The sequence below is a fragment of the Pan paniscus genome, chromosome 11 (assembly GCF_029289425.2).
Source record: "Pan paniscus chromosome 11, NHGRI_mPanPan1-v2.0_pri, whole genome shotgun sequence".
Lineage (NCBI taxonomy): Eukaryota > Metazoa > Chordata > Mammalia > Primates > Hominidae > Pan > Pan paniscus.
Genome location: NC_073260.2, coordinates 97,663,941 through 97,686,135, shown reverse-complemented (window position 1 = coordinate 97,686,135; position 22,195 = coordinate 97,663,941). Strand labels below are relative to the sequence as shown.

The 22,195-nt window shown below is 36.5% G+C and overlaps 1 protein-coding gene across 2 annotated transcripts in view; it reads right to left on the bottom strand.

The window, feature by feature from the left end:
• The window catches only part of CAAP1 (caspase activity and apoptosis inhibitor 1), a 54,228-nt gene that overhangs the window by 17,031 nt on the left and 15,002 nt on the right, over positions 1 to 22,195 (bottom strand). For both annotated transcript variants that reach the window (XM_003830695.5, XM_057298725.2), the window contains exon 5: positions 3,075 to 3,148. In XM_003830695.5, coding sequence (XP_003830743.2) covers positions 3,075 to 3,148 — 74 coding nt within the window. The remainder of the gene's footprint in view (positions 1 to 3,074; positions 3,149 to 22,195) is intronic.

The following is a 22,195-nucleotide window of genomic DNA, read 5'->3' as shown; positions in this document are numbered from 1 at the left end:
ATTAATAGGTCACATGATATGATTTATTTTATTCTGAAAGAGCAAAAAGAAAATTCAATGCTGCTTTATATTTTGGTCTACTGAACAAAAGGTTACTTTCGTACTAAATAAGCTTCAGTGAATTTTCTCAATTGGTCAAGCCATTAAAATGACAATGCATTCACAAGGAGCTTATATTCTGCTTTTATTGAGCTCACTGTGAACAAAAATAGCTAGTTATGCAAGAAAAGTTAGAGATATTAGATTTTGCAGGTTATGCACATTACAAATAGACAATATTAGTGCACTTAGAAAACAGGGAATAATCTTTATTGAGCCTATCAGGATTTCTATTTCTTGATATACCTCAGCTTGTTTGGTAACTTCAAGCAAGTTACTATCTAGTCAGATTTCAGCTATATTAATATTTATCTGGAAGATGTTTTCCATAAATAAATATTCTAAGTAACTTATCCATTATGTAATAAAACATTTTATATTTTAATCATTTAGTAGATATTCTTCTAAAAGACTTTAATTCCCTGCTTTTTAAAAAAAGGTTAAAACTGGCTGGGCGCGGTGGCTCACGCCTGTAATCCCAGCACTTTGGGAGGCTAAGGCAGGCAGATCACGAGGTCAGGAGATCAAGACCATCCTGGCTAACATGGTGAAACCCCGTCTCTACTAAAAAATACAAAAAATTAGCCGGGCGTGGTGGGGAGCGCCTGTAGTCCCAGCTACTTGGGAGGCTGAGGCAGGAGAATGGTGTGAACCTGGGAGGTGGAGCTTGCAGTGAGCTGATATTGCACCACTGCACTCCAGCCTGGGCGACAGAGGGAGACTCCATCTCAAAAAAAAAAAAAAAAAAAGAAATTAGCTAGGCATGGTGGCAGGTGCCTGTAGTCCCAGCTACTCAGGAGGCTGAGGCAGGAGAATGGCGTGAACCTGGGAGGCGGAGCTGGCAGTGAGCCGATATTGCGCCATGCACTCCAGCCTGGGCAACAGAGCGAGAGACTGTCTCAAAAAAAAAAAAAAAAAAAAAAAGGTTAAAACTTAATTTAACTATTTGCTATACATTTAGTCACAACATGAGCATGAACTGTATTGTACAATGGTACTGCTACACTTTGATCTTATGTCTTCTCAACTCTGCTTGATGCCAGTGTGTTCCTAATGTCTCATACCTCCTTGAGAACCTGAGTGTGGTTACAGGCTCCTAAGCATAAAAGGCCTGGACTTTTGACATCTGGCTCATTGGAGGTCTTCTTCTCTCCCTCTCTGCACCTTCATGACTGGTTTTTCACATGACTGAAGTTCTCGTAAAGAAATCACAGTACAACAGCCTGTTGACACTAGGAAGGGAGTTCTAAACAATTCTGAGTGTGTGAACATGGGAACAGAAAAACATCTTCTCTTACAAGGTAACATTGGCTAATTTGTGGTCTCCATTCCTTTTTCCTAGGAACTGGAAATCAACCTGCCCATTCTAGCTTTTCTTATCCTTTATAGAACATTCTCTTCTCCTCAGATGATCTAATAGCATATCCTCCATACTGCCTGTTCATTTGATACAAAGAGCAGAAACAAAGAAGAAACAGTAGCAGTGTAGTCTAATTATACATGAGGTGTAATCTAATTATACATGAGGTGTAAGGTAATATGATTATGATTATATTATATAAAAATAATATGTGTTTAGCATGTATTTATATGTGACAAATAAATGTCAATTAAACTATGAATCTGAGTTTATGGCGGTGCTCAGAAGAAGTCAGAGTACAAAGACGTAATTTTGTCTGGCTTTATATGAGGTTATCACAACAGGACTTTTGAAAAGCAATGGGAATTTTTGAAACAATCAGAAATATTCATAAATCCTACAGTAAATAAATCAGAATTACAGAAAATCTAGATTTTGCTCTCTCTACATATAAATTGAACAAATCACTAAATTCGCTGTCTAACCTTTTTTTCCACTTTTTAAATTAAGCAGTAATAAAAGACCAGTTTTTAAACAAATTCTGCCCAAATAATGACTTGTTTCTCTCTACCAAATAAGTTCATATGACTCATACTTTAGAGAAACTATTCTAAGCCATCAAAGATTAGGTGATTACATGATAGATAACTTAATCTTCTTGGATGCAACAAATTTTTACTGTTCGGAATTAATTTTATCAGAAACAAATGTGAGCTGACATTTGAGTAACTAATAAAAACTTATTTTACTTTCAATTCTTCCTACTAAAGATAAAAAGAAGTAAAAAAGGCATTTAAAAGATTAGCCCTACAAATGTACTTGGCTTGAATAAATTAAAATTACCACTTTATTTCTGCTAGCTGGTAATGTCAAAAACTACTGATTTAAAGAAAGCAATAAATGACGAAGAAAGTAGTAAACAAGGACAAAATACCTCAGGGGGAAAAAAGTTATGCTATAAAACTAACTGGTTTTTTCCCACATACAACCCAAAGCTACCCAGTTAACATATCTCCAATGTCTTGCAGCTGATGATATATAAATTACTAAAACAGGCCGGGCGTGGTGGCTCACCCCTGTAATCCCAGCACTTTGGGTGGCGGAGGCGGGTGGATCACAAGGTCAGGAGATCTAGACCATCCTGGCTAACACGGTGAAACCCCGTCTCTACTAAAAATACAAAAAATTAGCTGGGCGTGGAGGTTGGCACCTATAGTCTCAGCTACTTGGGAGGCTGAGGCAGGAGAATGGCGTGAACCCGGGAGGCGGAGCTTGCAGTGAGCCGAGATCGCGCCACTGCACTCCAGCCTGGGCGACAGGGCAAGACTCTATCTCAAAATAAATAAATAAATAAATTTAATTTAATTTAATAAATTACTGAAATAAAACTATTCAAGATGATAATTCTGGTGGCTTCTGTAACTAACTAAACATCATAAAATATAATCATTTCAGTAGCTAAAAGAATCATGAAGTGACTGATTTTTGACCAAATAAATTGCTCTCTTCCTCTATCTGTAAAATGGGGTGAGTTAGACACTGAAAATTTATTTTTGGTAAAATGCTTCTATTCTTCAGGTAAATTTTATACAATAATCAAGTACTTGGTTCATACCTTGTTTTAATTCCAAACCTTCAGGTTGCTTATTCTCTCTCATGGATGAAGCAGAATCTATACAGATGTCTTGCCTGGGAAATGAAAATAAGATCAACCTTTAAAACTATATTTAATCACATAATATTTACTACCCAGGTTCCCAGAATTAAGTTAGGCACTAGGGAAGACAGGCTACATTCTTCTAAGCTCCCAGGGTATCATTCAGTGTACTCTGGAAGCTCAGAAACAAGTATTCAAGTGTCAGAAGCAGCAGCTACAAACTACTAGCAATTTAAGCAGTATACTTCTTTGTAAAATCAAGGGGCAAACCTGAAAGGAACATGGAAGTAATTTTTTCTCCCTTACAATACTCTGCAGGGTAGCTGATAGGAGAAATCACAACTCACAGCAGTATCCAATAATTTTTCAAGTTCAACTGTTAAATTTAATGAGCATTTTGGCACTCAAATTACTTTATATTCATTTAATTTCATACCTCAAATGCTTTAATGTCTACAGTATGTGGAAAATACATATTTTATATGTAATATACATATGTAATCAAAGTAAAAGGATTAAATGTAAGATCATGCAAAAAACTTCCAACTCACTATGTTCTGGAATACAGCTGCAAAATAATGTGCTTTCTTAGCATTATACCATCTCAATATTAATATACTTTTCAGCAAAAAGGTCAAGAAATTATAAATGTTCAAATGAGCTATGTTACAATTTTCTTCAAAATAGGTATCTCTGTTGCCTTCTGAGAATTCTTATACATATCCTAAAGCTAACATACTAGAAATATTTAGGAAATCTTCCTACTCACAAAGTTGTGTCTGTTCATTAACAGTAACAAATCCGTCAAATAACCGAAGGATTAAAAAAGACTTGTGATCATTTCTTTGAGAAGTTTACAATATTCTTTCCAGTCAGCACCTCTGGCACTTAAATGTTTGTTTTGTATTAAAACTGCACTAATACAAGCCCAAACTCAGAGAATACAAAATTATTTGGCTTTGCTGTTAATTATGACATCAGAAATTTATAATTGAGATCTCAGTGTTTTATACTTCTGTCCAAAGTCACCTACTCAGATTTTATTCGTTCACCAGAATGACTGGCAGGTCCCAAGGAGGATATCAACAATTCTCCTTGGCAATCCAGGGAAAGATTAAATGCCAGTATACTACATTAAGAGCTTTGCAAGGTTTAAAGTTAAAATGTGCTACCTCAAACCTTCCAGTCAAATTAGATTTTACCTACTGGGAGCATTAGTCTTAAGTATCTTCCTTTAGAGAAAACGTTTGCTTTCACACATCCTAGAATTGCATTTAATTATTCTTCTAAACATACACATCTAAATTTACAAAAAAAAAAAAGACTTCAAAATATAATGTAACATCACCAATAAGAGGAGGATGGATATATGTAATACTCTAAGGAAGATACAACATCATTTATATAATATTCTAGCTGAGAATATATAACCTGTATTATGAAGAATCACCAGACAAACTCAAAATGGAAATGAGTAATGTTCTGTTAAGGAAAGTTGAATGTCATTGTTATAAAATACAAAGGCTGTGGATCTACTCAAGGTTACAGGGCTGCTAAAGAGCCAAGACAATTAAATGTTATAACTGACCTGAGACTGCTGAACTGGTAGGGAAAACGTTATGAAGGACATTACTGAGTCAAAAGACAAACTGAAATACTGATGGGGAACTGGATAAAAGTATTTTATCAATGTTAAATTTACTCAAGTTGATACTCTGTTATGGTTACATAATAGAGTATCTCTATCTCTTGGAAAAACACAATGTAACATATAGTGAAAAGTGTCATGGTGTATATAACTTAGCCTCAAATGTTTCATTAAAAAAAACATGTATGTAAGAAGGAAGTATGCAAATGGGATAGAAGGTCAATAATAAGTAAATCTTGATAAAGGGTATATGGATGTTTCTTGTACTATTCTTATTCTTGCAACATTGTAATAAGTCTGAAAGTATTTCCAAATGTTTTAATAATAATGCAATGTAACTGCCTTCCCTATGAAAGCCTCTTAGAGCCCCTTTAAATAAAAATTGGACCCCTCTATAAGGACTATCTTCTCTCATAAACAATTTAGTTTAGTGCCCAAAGTGAACTTCTACAACATTCTATTTTAAGTTGGGTTCTATTAGGCTGTTGAAGTCGCCAAACAGAATTTCAGACAGTAAGTATTTTACACCACCCTGTGGCAGAAAAGTGAAGTTAGATGCTGTCAGTATTACCTGAAGTAAATGGGGAAAAAAATCCCAGAAAGTCTTCAATAGTTTGAAAATTTAAAATCTATACTAGCTAATTTTTACAAGATGTACTTTATGACTAAAATATAAAGTTCTCTAATACAATTTAAAGATCTCCAATAAATGGCATAAAAGGCAAGATATTTACAAAAAGGAAATATCTTAAATTGTAAGAAAATTATGTGTACAGGTCTTTTTATTTCTAGTTTTATGAAAATAAAAATTTTGTCCACTCTCAGGTGGTAAGACATACTAAGTGCCAGAATCAGGATATATATTTAAATGACATTCAAATATTTCTATCAAACACTTTAAGGAAGAATTTTATAAACAACTGTAAAGAGAGGAATGGGGAGAGGGTGGGAACACACTGCCAAAGCCAGTTTGGGTTAAGAATTTTGCAATTATCTTTGTGCTCCCTTCCGTTTAAATTAAAAAAAAAAAAAAAAAGCCTGTTTTTCTTTTTTGAGACAGGTTGTTGTCTCGTCTTCCAGGAGGCTGGAGTGCAGTGATCACAGCTCATTGTAGCCTCGACTTCCTGTGCTCAAGTAATCTTCCTACCTCAGCCTCCCAAGTAGCTAGGGCTACAGATGTACACCATCATGCCCGGCTAATTTTTTTAAGTAAAGGTGGTATTTTGCCCTGTTGCCCAAGTTGTTCTTGAACTCCTTGGCCTCCCAAAGTGCTGAGATTACAGGTATGAGCCACCTCACCCAGCTCTGTTTTTATATTTCTAACTCACTTCTCCTATCTCCAACACTCCTTTAAAGCAGCTTAATTTACAAGCTGGGCATTGAATCACAAGAGAGCCCTATACTTATGACTGAGATTTAAGTTCTGAAACCAACATCAGTCCAACTTACTTTATTTTACCTCCACAAGCTATCCACTGTCCATCCTTTCTTACAGTTCAATGATTTTTTTAAAATCAGAGTAATACACTGGGGAGATCTGTGGAACTTAATAAAGAACCACATATATGAACCCCTAAAAGTTAAAAATATATTTCTAAATATGGGGGGTGGGGGTAAATTTCTTGTCCAAATGTAAAATAATGGCAAATAAATCAACTCACATCTCTATTGTGTCCCTCATCAAGCCCCTTCCTCAGACAGCAAAATTTAATCCTACACCTGCTGAAGGAAACCTTGTTTCCTCTGCTCAAATAATATAAATCAAACGATCAGTTACCACACCCCAGTGCTTTTTCTGACCCGTGATTCTCTAAGGCTTCATTGTATATACACTGTCCCCCACCCTGCGACTCCAAGATTTTGTCAATAGGCATTTTCCTAAATAGGGGGCTCTGTTTTATTTTAAAGTGACTAAAGGGAATCAAAGAGGTGAGTATAGTATCTCCTCTTTGCTCTATCCCTATATTACGGCTTTAATGTCCTTTCCAACTTCAAAAATCAGCGTTAGATCACTTTGAATGGACATTTAAAGGTGCAAACATGCAGGTTTCAAAATGTGGAATGCTATCTAGCATTTTAGGTCACAATATTGCCAGTGATTAGTAATACTTTCTGTAAAGATTTTCTGAAAAACTGTTATTTTGAATAAACTTATGATGTTATGCAGAACATTCTACATATTATATAACCTAATAGCAATTTACAAAGGATATGAGAACATTAAGTGGTGTCCAGATAACCAATTTATGATCCTTTACCAACCCAAAAGCACAGTCAGCTCTTTATATGTGTCTAAGAGAATTGAATTTATAGAAAATAATGTCAATATAACAGATTGATCTCAACTGTGAGAAAAATCCTTTTATACATTCAAATATATATGTTTTCTCCTAAATGATTTTTGTAATAAATGAAAAAAATAGACACATACCAATGAATTTTTTAAGCAAAAGTAAAGATTAAAAATCACAAGAAATTTGGCGAGGGGCAGTGGCTCATGCCTGTAATCCCAGCACTTTGGGAGGCCAAGGTAGGCAGATCACCTGAGGTCAGAGTTTGAGACCAGCCTGACCAACATGGAGAAACCCCATCTCTACTAAAAATACAAAATTAGCCAGGTGTGGTGGCACACGCCTGTAATCCCAGCTACTTGGGAGAATTGAGGCAGTAGAATCACTGGAACCCGGGAGGTGGAGGTTGTGGTGAGCCAAGATCATGCCATTGCACTCCAGCCTGGGCAACAAGAGAGAAACTCTGTCTCAAAAAAAAAAAAAAAAATTATTGGTTTCTTTAGGTTTGTGTAGCATAAAAGGAATGGAGGGGAAATCCCCAATACTCATCAGTATAAAGTAGAATTTTAGGAACAGTCACTGTTACAGATTCCAAGTAAAAATTCCAAAACAAATTTTGTAACATTTTTTTCCAGTGCTTACCATGTGGCAAGTACTAATTCTAAAGACTTTAAATCATTTTCTCATTTAATCATCATAACAATCCTATGAGGTAGGATTCTATTTTCCAGATGAGAAAAACTGAGGCCTAGGAAGGTTTCGTAGTACTAACTAAAGACAGTAAATAACTTTATTTATTTATTATTTGTTTTGAGATGGAGGCTTGCTCTGTTGCCCAAGCTGGAGTGTAGTGGCGCGATCTCAGCTCATTGCAACCTCCACCTCTCAGGTTCCAGGGATTCTCCTGCCTCAGCCACCCGAGTAGCTGGGATTACAGGCACATACCACCACACCCGGTTAATTTTTATATTTTCAGTAGAGACGGGGTTTCACCATGTTGGCCAGGCTAGTCTCAAACTCCTGACCTCAAGTGATCTGCCCACCTTGGCCTCCCAAAGTGCTGGGATTACAAGCGTGAGCCACCACACATGGCCAGTAAATAACTTTAAATGGACACTAATAAAATGTTTAAATGTCTAATAAGAGACTGTTTATGTTCTGGTATACCAAACAATGGAATAGTAAATAGGCATAAGTATATGTACTGGGTAGGACAAAGTCAAAGAGAAAGACATTATTATATGGAAGAAATAAATGGGAAAAGGTACAGAATAGTTGCACAATATGCTACCATTTGTGTGAGAAGAAAATATGTACATATATATGTAAAGGTATAGAATATCTGTGGGAGAAGACACAAGAACTGGTTTACTGTGGTTGCCTATAGGAAGAAAGAATAAGGAATGGCAAAAGGACAGACTTACTCTCACTATATCCTTTTAAAATCTTTGTATTATGTGTATGTGTTTATAATTCAAATAAGTAAGTTGTTAAAAAACAGACAATACATGAAGACAAACACTCTGGTATAACATTTCTGAATAAGAGCATACACAAGAAAAGGTTAACAGTGGTTACCTTTGAAGCTTGGGACCTTAACATGGATTCTTGGACCATCTCCACCTCTTTACTGCCAGGTATACGAATTGAATTCAGGAGATTTGTGAATTTGCCTAGTGTATTTGTTTCCTATGAATTTTGTAATAAACTACCACAGCTTGCTGACTGAAAAACAATAAAAATCTATTATCTCCCAATTCTGGAGGCCAGAAGCCCCAAATCACTACAAATTACCCAAAATCAATATATTGGCAGGGCCACAATCCCTCCAGATGCTCTACAGCAGGGGTCCCCAATGCCTGGGCCACATATCGGTACCAATCTGTGGCCTGTTAGGAACTGGGCCGCACAGTAGGAGGTGAGCGGTGGTGGGCAAGCAAGCATTACGGCATGAGCTCCACCCCACATTAGATTCTCATAGGAATGTGAACCCTATTGTGAACTGCACATGCAAGGGATCTCGGTTGCATGCTCCTTATGAGAATCTAATGCCTGATAATCTGAGGTGGAACAGTTTCAGTCTGATATCATCCTCCCCACATATTCCCTGACGGAAAAATCTTCTTCCATGAAACCAGTTCCTGGTGCCAAAAAGGTTGGGGATCGCTGCTCTATAGAAGACACTGTTTCACAGGCCTTAAGGCCCTTTCTTCTATCTCCAAAGCCAACATCTCTGACTCTGCTTCCTTATGCTTCTATCATATAGTCTTCTCAAAGACTGTCAAATCTCCTCCTGTTTCCCTCATATAAGGACACTGGATATAAAGATACATGCAAGTGATTGCATTTAGAGCCCACAAAAACAATACAGGAAAATCTTCCCAACTCACCATCCCACCTATTCATATCTGTAGTCCCTTTTGGTATAAAAACTAACATTCACAGATTCTAGGGATTAAGATGTGGCTATGTGGGGGGATTTTCTTTAGCCTACCACAGATGGGGAAAAATTCCATCTGTATTTTCACTAGAATCCATTTTTTTTAGGTATTAGCATTATCTGTGATTCTGTCATCATTAGAAATCAACATATTTTCACATAATATAGTTGTTGCACACATCCAAAATACTGTTTATACTTAACCTATACTTTAAAATTATTAAAGTTATTAGAACTGCTGCTAGATCTTATTAATATGTCCATAAGTATATTACCATATTGCAAAATATTTTAATATTAACTATTTTATTATTAATTTCCTTTCCAATTCTGTTTTAATCCATGAATTTAAAATAAAAAAAGGGCAAACATCATTTTGAGAAAGAATCCATAGGCTTCACTAGACTTCCAAGGGTCCTTGACACAAAAAAGTTTTAGAAGTATGGGACTGCTTTGGAGAAAGAACAAGTATGGGAGGAGGATGGGGTGAGATCCGAAGGTGAAACAGAAAGGTTTTTACCTTTATTTTAAACTTGTGTACTATTTGAATTTATCTATCTACTATTTATGTACATACAACTCTGCTTTTATTTGAAAGTCAATAAGAGTTATCTTCAGTTTCATACTATTCCTTCCTTATTATGCTAGGCTGAATAACAGCCCCCCCAAATATGCCCACATTCTAATTCCCCAGAACTAGTGAATGTTACCTCATATGGCAAAAAACTTTGTGATTGTGATTAAGGATCTTGAAATGGGGAGATTATCTTGCATTATTCCGATGAGCCCAATGTGGTCACAGTAATCATTTTATAAGGGTGTAAGAGAAGTCAGAGTTAGAAGAAATGGCAATATCACCCTGGAAGCAGAGAATGATGTGATATGCTCTGAAGATGAAGGAAAGGGCCACAAGATAGAGAATATAAGCAGTAACTGGAAGCTGAAAAGGGCAAGAAAATGAATTCTCCCCTCAGAGCTTCCAGAAATAACCAGCCCTGCTGACACCTTGACCTCAGCCCAGAAAAACTGATTTTCACTTCTGACCTCCAGAACTATAAGAAAATAAATATGTGTTGCTTTAAACCACTAAGTTTGTGGTAATTTGTTATAGCAGCAATAGGAAACTAACACACTTATAATTTTAAAAAGTTAATAAATCCCAGCTTACAAGAAAACTCAGAGGATATAGGAACAAGTCAAATAACACCATGAAGATACAATCAGATAAAGCCAACAGGTGTACAGGACAACTTACCTACTTTCTTCAACACGTTCATTTATTAATAAAAAAGCAAACAACAGACAATAGGAAGGTGGACGCAGTTCTACATTAAAAAAGACTTAAGAGAGAGAACAACTAAATGCAATGTGTACTCTTGCTTGTACTCTGCTTCAGAGAAACCACATGTAAAAGACCGTTACGGAACATCTGGGAAAATCTGAACATGAAATGAATATCACATATTAGAGAATTATTGCTAATTACGTTAAGTGTTATAAAGATATGACTGCATAGACAAATATTAAAATTAAAAAATTAGATATAAAATGTCTAATATACTGAAAATACTATAAGAAAATAGATGAAGCAAATGTGGAAAACTATAATAATTGTTAGATCTAGATGACAGGTATATGGGAGTCGATACACTATTCTTTCTACTTTTCTATATGCTTGATAATTTTCATAATAAAAAGTAAAAAAAAAAAAAATAAACCAAAATAAAACCTAATACGGTGAAATTCCTTTTATTTAACTCAGATAGAAAATGTCACTTCTGTAAAACAGAAACTTATTACCACAGGAAACACTTTTTTAAAGTAAAATATGTAAATCTGAGCATTTTTTATTAACTTAAAATTAAAAACACATCTTTAATTCACCAATCTTTGGATATGGGGCCATGGCCTTACCTTTAATACAAATTCATGGAATAGAGTTCCATATCATTCTACTCACATAAACCATTGTTGACATTTCTAGTTTTGGCTTAGTTAAAATGAAAAAATCTGAATGTGGAAAAAAAAACCATTTATATTTATACAATGCCCCTCCAGATATTCTGTTTCCCTACAGCTAATTGAGTACAACTTTTCAGCAACTCGAGTTTTCCCAAACTCAAAACAATCTAATCAATTAATCTTTTCTTATTAATAGTTAACCTGTTTACATATTTAAATTACACAATTATAAATTGCCTTGGAAACACAGATGAGTAACTCTTGGTAAGCCAACAGTTTAAATGGTGGGAGAGGTACATGGGCATTATTAGAGAGAAGTTATTAACAACCAATTTAGGACACTGTGAACATTAGTGAATTTATTTTTCAAATGAAATGAACAATTAATAAAACAAATCAGTTAAGTGATTAAGAGAAACTTCAATTTTTTAAAAAGGTGATAGAGAAAGAGTAGAAAAAAGGAAAAATACCTGCTAATCATCTAACCCAGTGCTTGAGCAGCAGGATGAGGCAGTAAATTGACTGATGGAAAAATGACAATAGATACAGTTTAAAAGTTAGGTTTCTGTAATAGAAAGAATAACTTTTTTTTTTTTTTTTTTTTTAAACGCAGAGGCAGCTACAAAAACAGATAACAATGCTTCCCAAGTCCCTCAAAGTTCCCCACAGGGAAACCGTTGCCAAGCATAACACCTGATTGAAATGAAGACCCCATCTGGGGATTCTGACAAGCTCATGCCCTGCCATTCTAAGGAAAAGTTCTATAGATTCTGGAAAGGTGCCTATCTGCTTCCTATTTAAAAGTAACTACACCAAGATTTGCTTCAAAGTAATCAGATTAGAAAAACTGGGAGGAGGTTGTTTAAAATAATATGGAAGGGACACAGTGAGTGATAAATATGCAAGGGTTCATCCTACTGCTGTCTTTTTTGTAGGTTAAAATTTCTCTACGTAGAGTTAAGCAAATAAGTAACTGGTACATAACAATCGATGCATTCCAGAGTGGTTATCTGAGTTGTCTGAATCACAGGTCAATTTCCTAAGTGGGTAATTCCCAAGACGCCTAGATCTCAGGGGTGTGTATATAGACACATACACACACACACACACGTATAAATACACACATATATACGTGTGTGTGTGTGTGTGTGTATATACATATTTTTTTTTTCTGAGAAGGAGTCTTGCTTGTTGCCCCGGCTGGAGTAATGCAATGGCGCGATCTCGGCTCACTGCAACCTCTGCCTCCCCAGTTCAGGTGATCCCCCTGCCTCAGTCTCCCAAGTAGACGGGAATATAGGCATGCGCCATCACACCCAGCTAATTTTTCTATTTTTAGAAGAGATGGGGTTTCACCATGTTAGCTGGGGTGGTCTCAAACTCCTGACGTCAAGCGATCCACCCGCTTCGGCCCCCTAAAGAGCTGGGATTACAGGCGTGAGCTACCGCGCCCAGCCGCAGGTCTATATTTTTGATAAAAATATTTCCTTAGGTATGTACTGCAGATTTATGCTGCCCATCAATGCAGTTCTATAGAGCACAGTAAATTTTACTCAAATACTTTATTGCATGCAAGTTTATTAACAGTGTTTAAGGAGGACTCTTTTATTCCCAACAAGTTCAGTTTTGCTGACACTTACTGAGAGAGGTTATCATTTGGCTGAACACCACTGACCCTCTGAAAGTTATTTATACATACATATTCAGGGAATATATGTCACCTAAATTGAAACAATTCAAATTCTTAGTATTCTAATGACATGAGCTAAACCTACTGGGTGGCTCCAACTCATCAAAAAGGACATGGATGTTTTTCCCTTATTAAAAATAAAAGAGACCGGGCACAGTGGCTCATGCCTGTAATCCTAACACTTTGGGAGGCAGAGGAGGGCAGACCACCTGAGTTCAGGAGTTAAGAGACGAGCCTGGCCAGCATGGTGAAACCCTGTCTCTACTAAAATACAAAGATTAGCCAGGCACAGTGGTACTCGCCTGTAATCCCAGCTACTCAGGAGGCTGAGGCAGGATAATCACTTGAACCCGCTAGGCAGAGGCTGCAGTGAGCCAAGATTGTGCCACTGCACTCCAGTCTTGGTGACACGGCAAAACTCTGTCTTTAAAAAAAAAAAAAAAGATGGTGAGTAGCTGTGTTATAATAGCTCAGTAGAAAAAGTAATGCAGTCCAGGCATGGTTGCTCACGCCTATAATCCCAGCACTTTGGGAAGCTGAGGTGGGTGGGTCACCTGAGGTCAGGAGTTCGAGACCAGCCTGGCCAACATGGTGAAACCCCATCTCTACTACAAGACAAAAACTAGCTGGGCAGGGCGGCGGGTGCCAACTACTTAGGAGGCTGAGGCAGAAGAATCACTTGAACCTGGAAGGCGGAGGTTGCAGTGAGCCAAGATCATGCCACTGCACTCCAGCCTGGGCGACAGAGCCAGACTTCATCTCAAAATAAATAAATAAATTAATTAATTAATTAAAAAATAAAAAATCTAATGCAGCTGCTAATCTCTGGCTTTCAATTGGGCTATGTAAGTGGATGGGCTATGTAACTCTATACACTCCTGAAAATTTATTAAACTAACAAACAGCAAGAGTTCTACCACATATCACTGCTAGGGTTCAGCAATATAAAGAGTGGTTATACAGGTAACTCTAGTTACTGCTCTCAATAAGACAACTGATTGAGCGAAAGGAATAGCCAGTATTTTTCAAGAATAAATATCTTACTGCAAAAGCAGTCATTAAACCTCCTACATTTATGCACTGTGTTCTTTCATTCTATCTTCTCTAAATGCCTACCCTGAGCATAAATAGCAGTCTGCAGGAAACTCCTGTTTTGAAGGGTGGAATAAGTTGCAGACTACATAAGAAACCTAACGGTTAAACAATGTACTAAAATCTAGTATAACTAGTAACCAGTACACTTTCAGTAGTAACTAGTAACTACATGACACCAACTTGCTTTTTAACCAATTTATATTTTAAGAATACATATGTATTCTATTGTAAACAAAAGCACTCATATTTCAGATTCATAAAACAGGCAACTTAAATAGAGATTTTAAATAGACAGATAGATATACATATAATATATATATATATATATTTAGACAGAGTGTCAATCTGTTGCCCAGGCTGGAGTGCAGTGGCACAATCAAAGCTCACTGTAGCCTCAATGTCCTGGGCTCAGGCAATCCTCCCCTCTCAGCCTCCCTAAGTGCTCAGATTACAGGCATAAGCCACCATCCCCTAAAATAATTCTTATCAAAGATTTACTCATATTACAAACAATTCCCTAAAGAATATACTAGATATTTAAATATTCTCATGGAAATAAAATGGTTCCATTTATACATATTGCCTAAATGTAAGGCCTATTTAGGAATATCTTTTTTAAGTTAATAATTTGAAATTAAAATTTGGTAACTAATTTAGAACACACCCATCCTCTACTAAGAAGCAGTAGTGGCTAGAAACAACAGCTCCAAAACACTCATATAGAAGCTACTTTGGTTGGGTGCAGTGGCTCATGCCTATAATCCTAGCACTTTGGGTGGCTGAGGCAGAAGGATCTCTTGAGCCAAGGAGTTTGAGACAAGCCTGGGCAACACATGGTCTCTACAAAAAATTTAAAAATTAGCTGGTTGTCATGGCTCATGCCTATGGTCCCAACTCCTCAGGAGGCTGAGGTGGGAGGATCACTTATCACTTCAGCAGTGACCCGTGATTGAGACAATGCACTCCAGCCAGGGTGACAAGTGAGCAGCTGCCTCAAAAAGAAAAAGTACCTACTTTATGTTTTAACTTATTTTGAGAACTTGAGATTTTTAAAATTTCTTTATCTTCTACAACTATGATACTATCTCAACACTGTTTATTATCTGTAGGAAAATGCAGCACCATTTTCACTGATATCTCCCTCAAAATCACTCAATAAAAGCACATTCATTTAAAATTCATAAAGATATTTAGAGAAAGCAATTTTAAAACTGCTAAGATTTCCCTACAGTATTTATACTTTTATTCCTTATATATGAAATCTCAATCCTGATTATTTTATTGTGCTATTCAAGACTTAAATTTCATTATAAGCACATTCTTTGGAACATAATCATCTAATATTACAGGCCAAACTAATACCTGTTCTCATTTTCAGTGCTATTTTAACTGGAATAAAGCTTTTTTCCCAGCCCATCTCCGATCAAAGACAACACTCTAATTCCAAGACTTCATATTACCTACTTACTTAAAATTGTTGCGTTGTTAAGCGGTTTTGTCTTAATCTGTAACTTTTACAAATGTTGTCACAATTCCTAATAGTTTTAAAACACTATAAAACTATACATGCTAAAGTTTTTAGACAACCTGAAATAAAATATAAATTTGCTCATTTTCTTTTCCCTAAGGTGACAATACCATTCCTCGCCTTTTTTCACTCTTTAAAAAATTTTACAGATACCTGCACCGGGTACGGTGGCTCACGCCTGTAATCCCAGAACTTTGGGAGGCCGAGGCGGGCAGATCACGAGGTCAGGAGACTGAGACCATCCTGGCTAACATGGTGAAACTCCATCTCTACTAAAAATACAAAAAATTAGCCGGATGTGGTGGCAGGCGCCTGTGGTCCCAGCTGCTCGGGAGGCTGAGGCAGGAGAATGGCGTGAACCTGGGAGGTGGAACTTGCAGTGAGCCTAGATCACACCACTGCACTCAAGCCTGGGCAACAAAGTGAGACTCTGTCTCAAAAAAAAAAAAAAAAAAAAAATTTTTTTTACAGATACCTACTGGTTGTACTTATTTATGGGGTATATGTGATATTTCAAATATAAGCATACAATGAATAATGATGAAATCTGCATAACTGGAATATCCATCACCTCAAACTCAACATTTCTTTGTGCTAGGAACATTCTAAATGTTCTCTTCTACCTATTTTGAAATAAACAATAAATTATTGTTAACTACAGTACCCCTATTGTGCTACTGAACACTAGAACTTATTCCTTCTTATCTAACTATACTTTTGTACCTACTGAACTAACTTTCTTTACCCAAACGCTCCCTGCACCCACCCCAACCTCTGGTAACCACCTTTCTATTAATTACCTCCATGAAATCAATTTTCTCACTTAAAAAATGAAGGTATTTAGAAATGATGGATGTTGTATCTTCACAGTTCCTAATCTTCATCCCCATTAAAATTTTTGTCACTCTCATTAATTTCAAGTTTCAAACTGGCACACTAACAAAAATTTCTTATGACTACTGCTTTGTTACTATTGGTAGTAAAAAGGAGCTATCTTAAGGTATGGTAAGAGTAGGGAAATAATCTTTAAAACAGCAACAGAAAGAGAAATCTGGAAAAAAACAATACATTTGTAAGCTGACCTTAGAGGAGAAATAGAATTTGAATATATAAAGCTGGCAATATAAGAAGATAAACTGTAAAGATAAATTTATAATCTTTAAAGCTTGTTCATAAACACTTGTGCATAATTCTGTATCTTAAAATATTTAATGTAAGAAAACTAACATACACAGGGTATGTTAAATACCATACACACACACATATATGTACACCTCATACTGAAAGATGTCACTTTACAGCTTCTTAGACAATTTTACTGATGTTATGTCTCTTTCTAATTAAAACTATAATAAAAGACATTTTGGGAGGCCAAGGCAGGTGGATCACTTGAGGTCAGGGGTTCAAGACCAGCCTGGGCAACATGGTGAAACCCCAACTCTACTAAAAAATACAAAAATTAGCCAGGCGTGGTGGCATGCACCTGTAATCCCAGATACTTGGAAGGCTAAGGTGGGAGAATTGCTTGAATCTGGGAGGTGGAGGCTGCAATGAGCTGAGATCACACCACTGCACTCCAGACTGGGCAACAGAGTGAGACCTTGTCTCAAAATTGGGCAACAGAGTGAGACCCTGTCTCAAAAAACAAAAACAAAAAGCACTATAATAAAAGAGCATAGGTCGCCTACTAAAAGAAAACATCAAATTTTTTCATGTATTTTAATAACACAGATTGCTTTAATCTAGACATATTTGAAATTATTTTTCTTCTTTAAAAAAGCTGTATGTCTCAGTTGATAAGAAGCTGACAAACTGATATAATTGTTTCTAAAGCCAGCCTTTGTCCTTTATGTATTTTCCCCTTCAATCAGAGTCTCATTTTATAAACATTTTGTATATTAAACATTAAGGCAAATGAAGTACTAGGTAGTGCACTGAAATACAATGTCATATAAAGAACGGCAGCAGTCAGCTCTAATTTTTTGCATGCCCAGGAAAGTTGCTTGATCTGATCTTTTTTCAAGCAACTAAGAAATCCAGATTGTGATGTGATCTCATTTGGAATGTTGGAAACAATTTCAAAAATTTTAAAACATCGCTTAGGTCATAGAAAATAACCCTATTGCTCTAGGCAACCAATCTATAACTTTGGCTTATTGTCCAGGTTTTAATCAAGCACATTTTGTTAGTTTTCTATTGCCACTCTAACATATTATCACAAGTTTAGTGGCTTAAAAGAACATATATTTATCCTCATACAGTTCTGAAGGTTGTTAAGTCCAAAATAAGTCTTAAGAACTAGAATGAAGTTGTAGGTAATACTGCATTTCTTGCAGAGGATCCAGGGAAGAATCTACTTCCATCCTGTCTTTTCCAGCTTCTAAAAGGCAGCCTATATTCCCTGGCTTGTGGATCCTTCCTCCATCTTCCAAGCACATCATTTTAATCTCTGCTTCCAGCATCTCTTGACTTCGACTGTCTTATCTCCCTCTTATAAGGATCCTCATGATTATACTGGTCTCACCTTGATAATCCAGAAGTCTCCCCATCTCAAGATCCTTAACTTAATCAATCACATCAGCAAAGTCTCTTTTGTCTTTTGAAAGTACATATTCACAGATTCTGGGAATTAAAATCTGGATATCTCTTGGGTGAGGGGGAGGTCATTATTCTATCATATATGCATTCTAGAAGGGTTTTTTTTTTTTTTTTTTTTGAGATTCCTTAAAACTTTCTATATAAATGGTCATGCTTCTGTATTGGTAAGTGCCCTGTACAGGTGTATCATTTATTGTATCTTTTCTATGTTTAGATAATATTTGGATACATAAATACTTACCACTGTACCACAATTGTCTACAGTATTCACTACAATAACATGCTGTACAGGTTTGGAGCCTAGGAATAAGAGGCTATATCATATGGCCTAGGTAGGTAGCAGGCTATAGTTTAAGCATCCCTAATCTGATCCGAAATCCAAAATGCTCCAAAATATGAAATTTTTTGAGCACCAACATAATGCCACAAGTGGGAAATTCCACACCTGACCTCTTGTGGCAGGTGCATAGAAGTTTAATACTTTAATTTTATACAATTGGCTGGGTGCAGTGGCTCATGTCTGTAATCCTAGCACTTTGGGAGTCCAAGGTGGGAAGATCACTTGAGGCTGGGAGTTCAAGACCAGCCTGGACAACATAGTGAGACCCTGTCTCTACAAAAAATTTAGAAGTAAGCTAGGGATGGTAACACAGGCCTATAGTCCCAGCTGCTTGGGAAGCTGAGGCGGATCACTTGAGCCCAGGAGTTTGAGGCTACAGTGAGCTATGTACCTGCACTCCGGCATGGGCAAAAGAGCGATACCTGCCTCTAAAAAAATTTGTTTAATAAATAAATATTGTATAAAATTACCTTCGGACTATATGTATCAAGATGTATATGAAACATAAATGAATTTAATGTTTAGACTTGGGTCCATCCCCAAGATATCAGTATGTATATGCAAATATTCCAATATCTGAAAAAAAAATCTGAAATCCAAAACACTTCTGGCCCCAAGCATTTCCAATAAAGGATACTGAACCTGTAACATCTAGGTTTGTATAAGTGTACTCTATGACGTTTGCACAACAACAAATCACCTAACTATACATCTCTCAGTGCAATTCCTCATTATTAAGTGTCACATGACTGTATTTTCCTCAGATGAGTACATGCGTATATCATCTCTACATTCCTGCCTATCTGCATCCTTCTTTCACCCAACAAATGAATGGTATCTTGACCAAGTATAGGAGCAAGGGTTCAATTTCAGTTGTATGAACATGTTACTCCATTATCTTATTACAGTTTCTGGTGTTGTGGATGAAAAATCTGATCCTTTTCCTTCTTTGATGTGTTCTGTTGACTGGAAGGCTGCTAAATTTTTCACTTAATAAAAAAAAACTGCTTCCATGTTATTTTTTCCCTGCAATCCTGCCTAGAACTCAGTGAGCACTTTCAATTTGAAGACTTAAATTTGTTTTTCAGGTCAGAAAAATTTTCCTGTATTTATTACATATATTTCCTATATTTGTTATATTTTCCTGTATTTATTACACAGGAAAAATTTCCTATATTATTAAATTATTATTTAATAATTTCTTAATGTTTTAGTATTTTACCTCTCCTTTCTATGTTTCATTTTCTCTTTCTAGGATTCCTACTTATTATACATGAGGATGATAAAGCCTTCTAACTTACTCGATTATTTTCCCTTATGATTTCCATCTTTCATATTTTTGCTTTGTGAATCCATTCTTTCAGGGATCTAATTTGGGACTTAATGGTAACGATCCCCTATTCTGATTAACTTACAGAATTTAGTTTAAAAAATCATATTTTTCAGCCCAAGAATAATTCTTCATGCTGCACTTGATTTTCCATAAGAGCTCATTTTATTCCCTGCAATTGTTCATTCCTCTAACAGCTTAATTTAGCTTGGCATGTGCTTTGTTTCTTTCAAGTAATCTTCTCTCTAGATATCAAGATCCTTTAAAGTTGTTATATATGTATTCATGCATGTGTTTATGTATGTCATTATGGTCAATTCCTTGGGGCTCAGGTTTAGTAGCTACTCCAAAACTGGCAGAAAGCAAAGCAGTCTCTCCCTCCACAGATCCACAATGAAGAAGTAAACCACTATACTTTGAGATATCTACTCCCCAGTTTTTTCAGGTTCTCCCAGACTCAGAGACAGGAAACAGCTGGCTCATTCAATTCTATCTTCAACTTATAAAATGAAAGAAACCAGGCATATTCACACAAGATACATGTTAACTTTCCCCTTCCCATTCTCCATCTTCCTCCACTTCCACACAGTTCTCAGACCTCAGTAAACCAAGTTCCACCACTTTGGCCAGGCATGGTGGCTTAAGCCTCTAGTCCCAGCAGTTTGGGAAGCCAAGGTGGGAGGATCGCTTGAGCATGGGAGACAGAGGTTTCAGTGAGCCAAGACTGCACACCGTACTCCAGCTTGGGGGACAGAGTGAGACACTGTCTAAAAAAAAAAAATCCAACGCTTTCCTCTAGGATCTTCAATGCAAATCAATAAGTACCTATCCAGCCCAAAGTAAACACTTTGTAGTTATCATCTTTGTCAAGATTCCCAAGAAGCCAAAATCTTACCTGCAACCAACATCCATCTTACTTTGGAGAAACAGATACACTACATGCTTATTAGTCAAAGAAAAAAGGAGCAACATTCAAGTTTCCTTCTTCCCTGAATCTCTTCCTCTGACTTTGGAGAAATGTACACTGATTCTTTGAGATTTGTATACATGGAAGTTTTCCACAGGTATCTTTCCACGACATTACTTGAAAATCACTGCATTTAAGAATAGCTCCTCAAAGTGATTTGAAGTTAAGGATATCTCCTAATTTCATCCAAGATAATTTCTATTTCTGTTTATTTTTGTTGTTGCTTTGTAGTAAATTCTAAGAAGGGCAAAACTGCTGTTTATGATGTCATTTTTTTCCAGAACATTTTAACAGATTTATTTATAATTATAAAGTTGAACCACTGAAACTTGTTCACTGAAATATTCTGACTTGCATTAATGCTTTACGTCCCTGAATTTACGTTAAAAATTCACACATGAATAAAAATGGAAAAACTGGAAATAATTGATTTCTATCCCCTATTTTTTCACTAACAATCATATACTTAGGTACTGTGATGGTTATTAAGTATCAACTTGATTGGATTGAAGGATGCAAAGTATTGTTCCTGGGTATGTCTGTGAGGGTGTTGCCAAAGGAGATTAACATTTGAGTCAGTGGACTGGGAGAGGCAGACCCATCCTCAATCGGTGGGCACCATCTAATCAGCTGCCAGCACAGCTAGAATAAAGCAGGCAGGAAAAGATGTAAGAGTAGACTTGCTGATTCTTCCAGGCTTCATCTTTCTCCCATGCTGGATGCCCTTGAACATCAGACTCCAGGTTGTTCAGTTTTTAGACTCTTGGACTTATGCCAGTGTTTGCCAGGGGCTCTCGGCCTCTGGCCCCAGACTGAGGACTGCACTGTCGGCTTCCCTACTTTTGAGGTTTTGGGACTTGGACTGATCCACCATTGGCTTCCGTGCTCCTCAACCTGCAGACAGCCTATTGTGGGACTTTACCTTGTGATCGTGTGACTCAATTCTCCTTAATATACTCCCTTTTACATATACATATATCCTATTAGTTCTGTCCCTCTAGAGAACCCCGACTAATACAGATATCTTTTGACTCTATGGCAAAAAAATAAGCTCAAAACTACCAATAATAGGAAAAAAATCCGGGGGGGGGGGGTTCTCTTTTAGAGAATGTAATGTTTCCCATCACAGTGGTTTCTTAAAAGGATGTTCTCCACACTCACGGGGTGTCTTTTGGCATAATTGTTATACA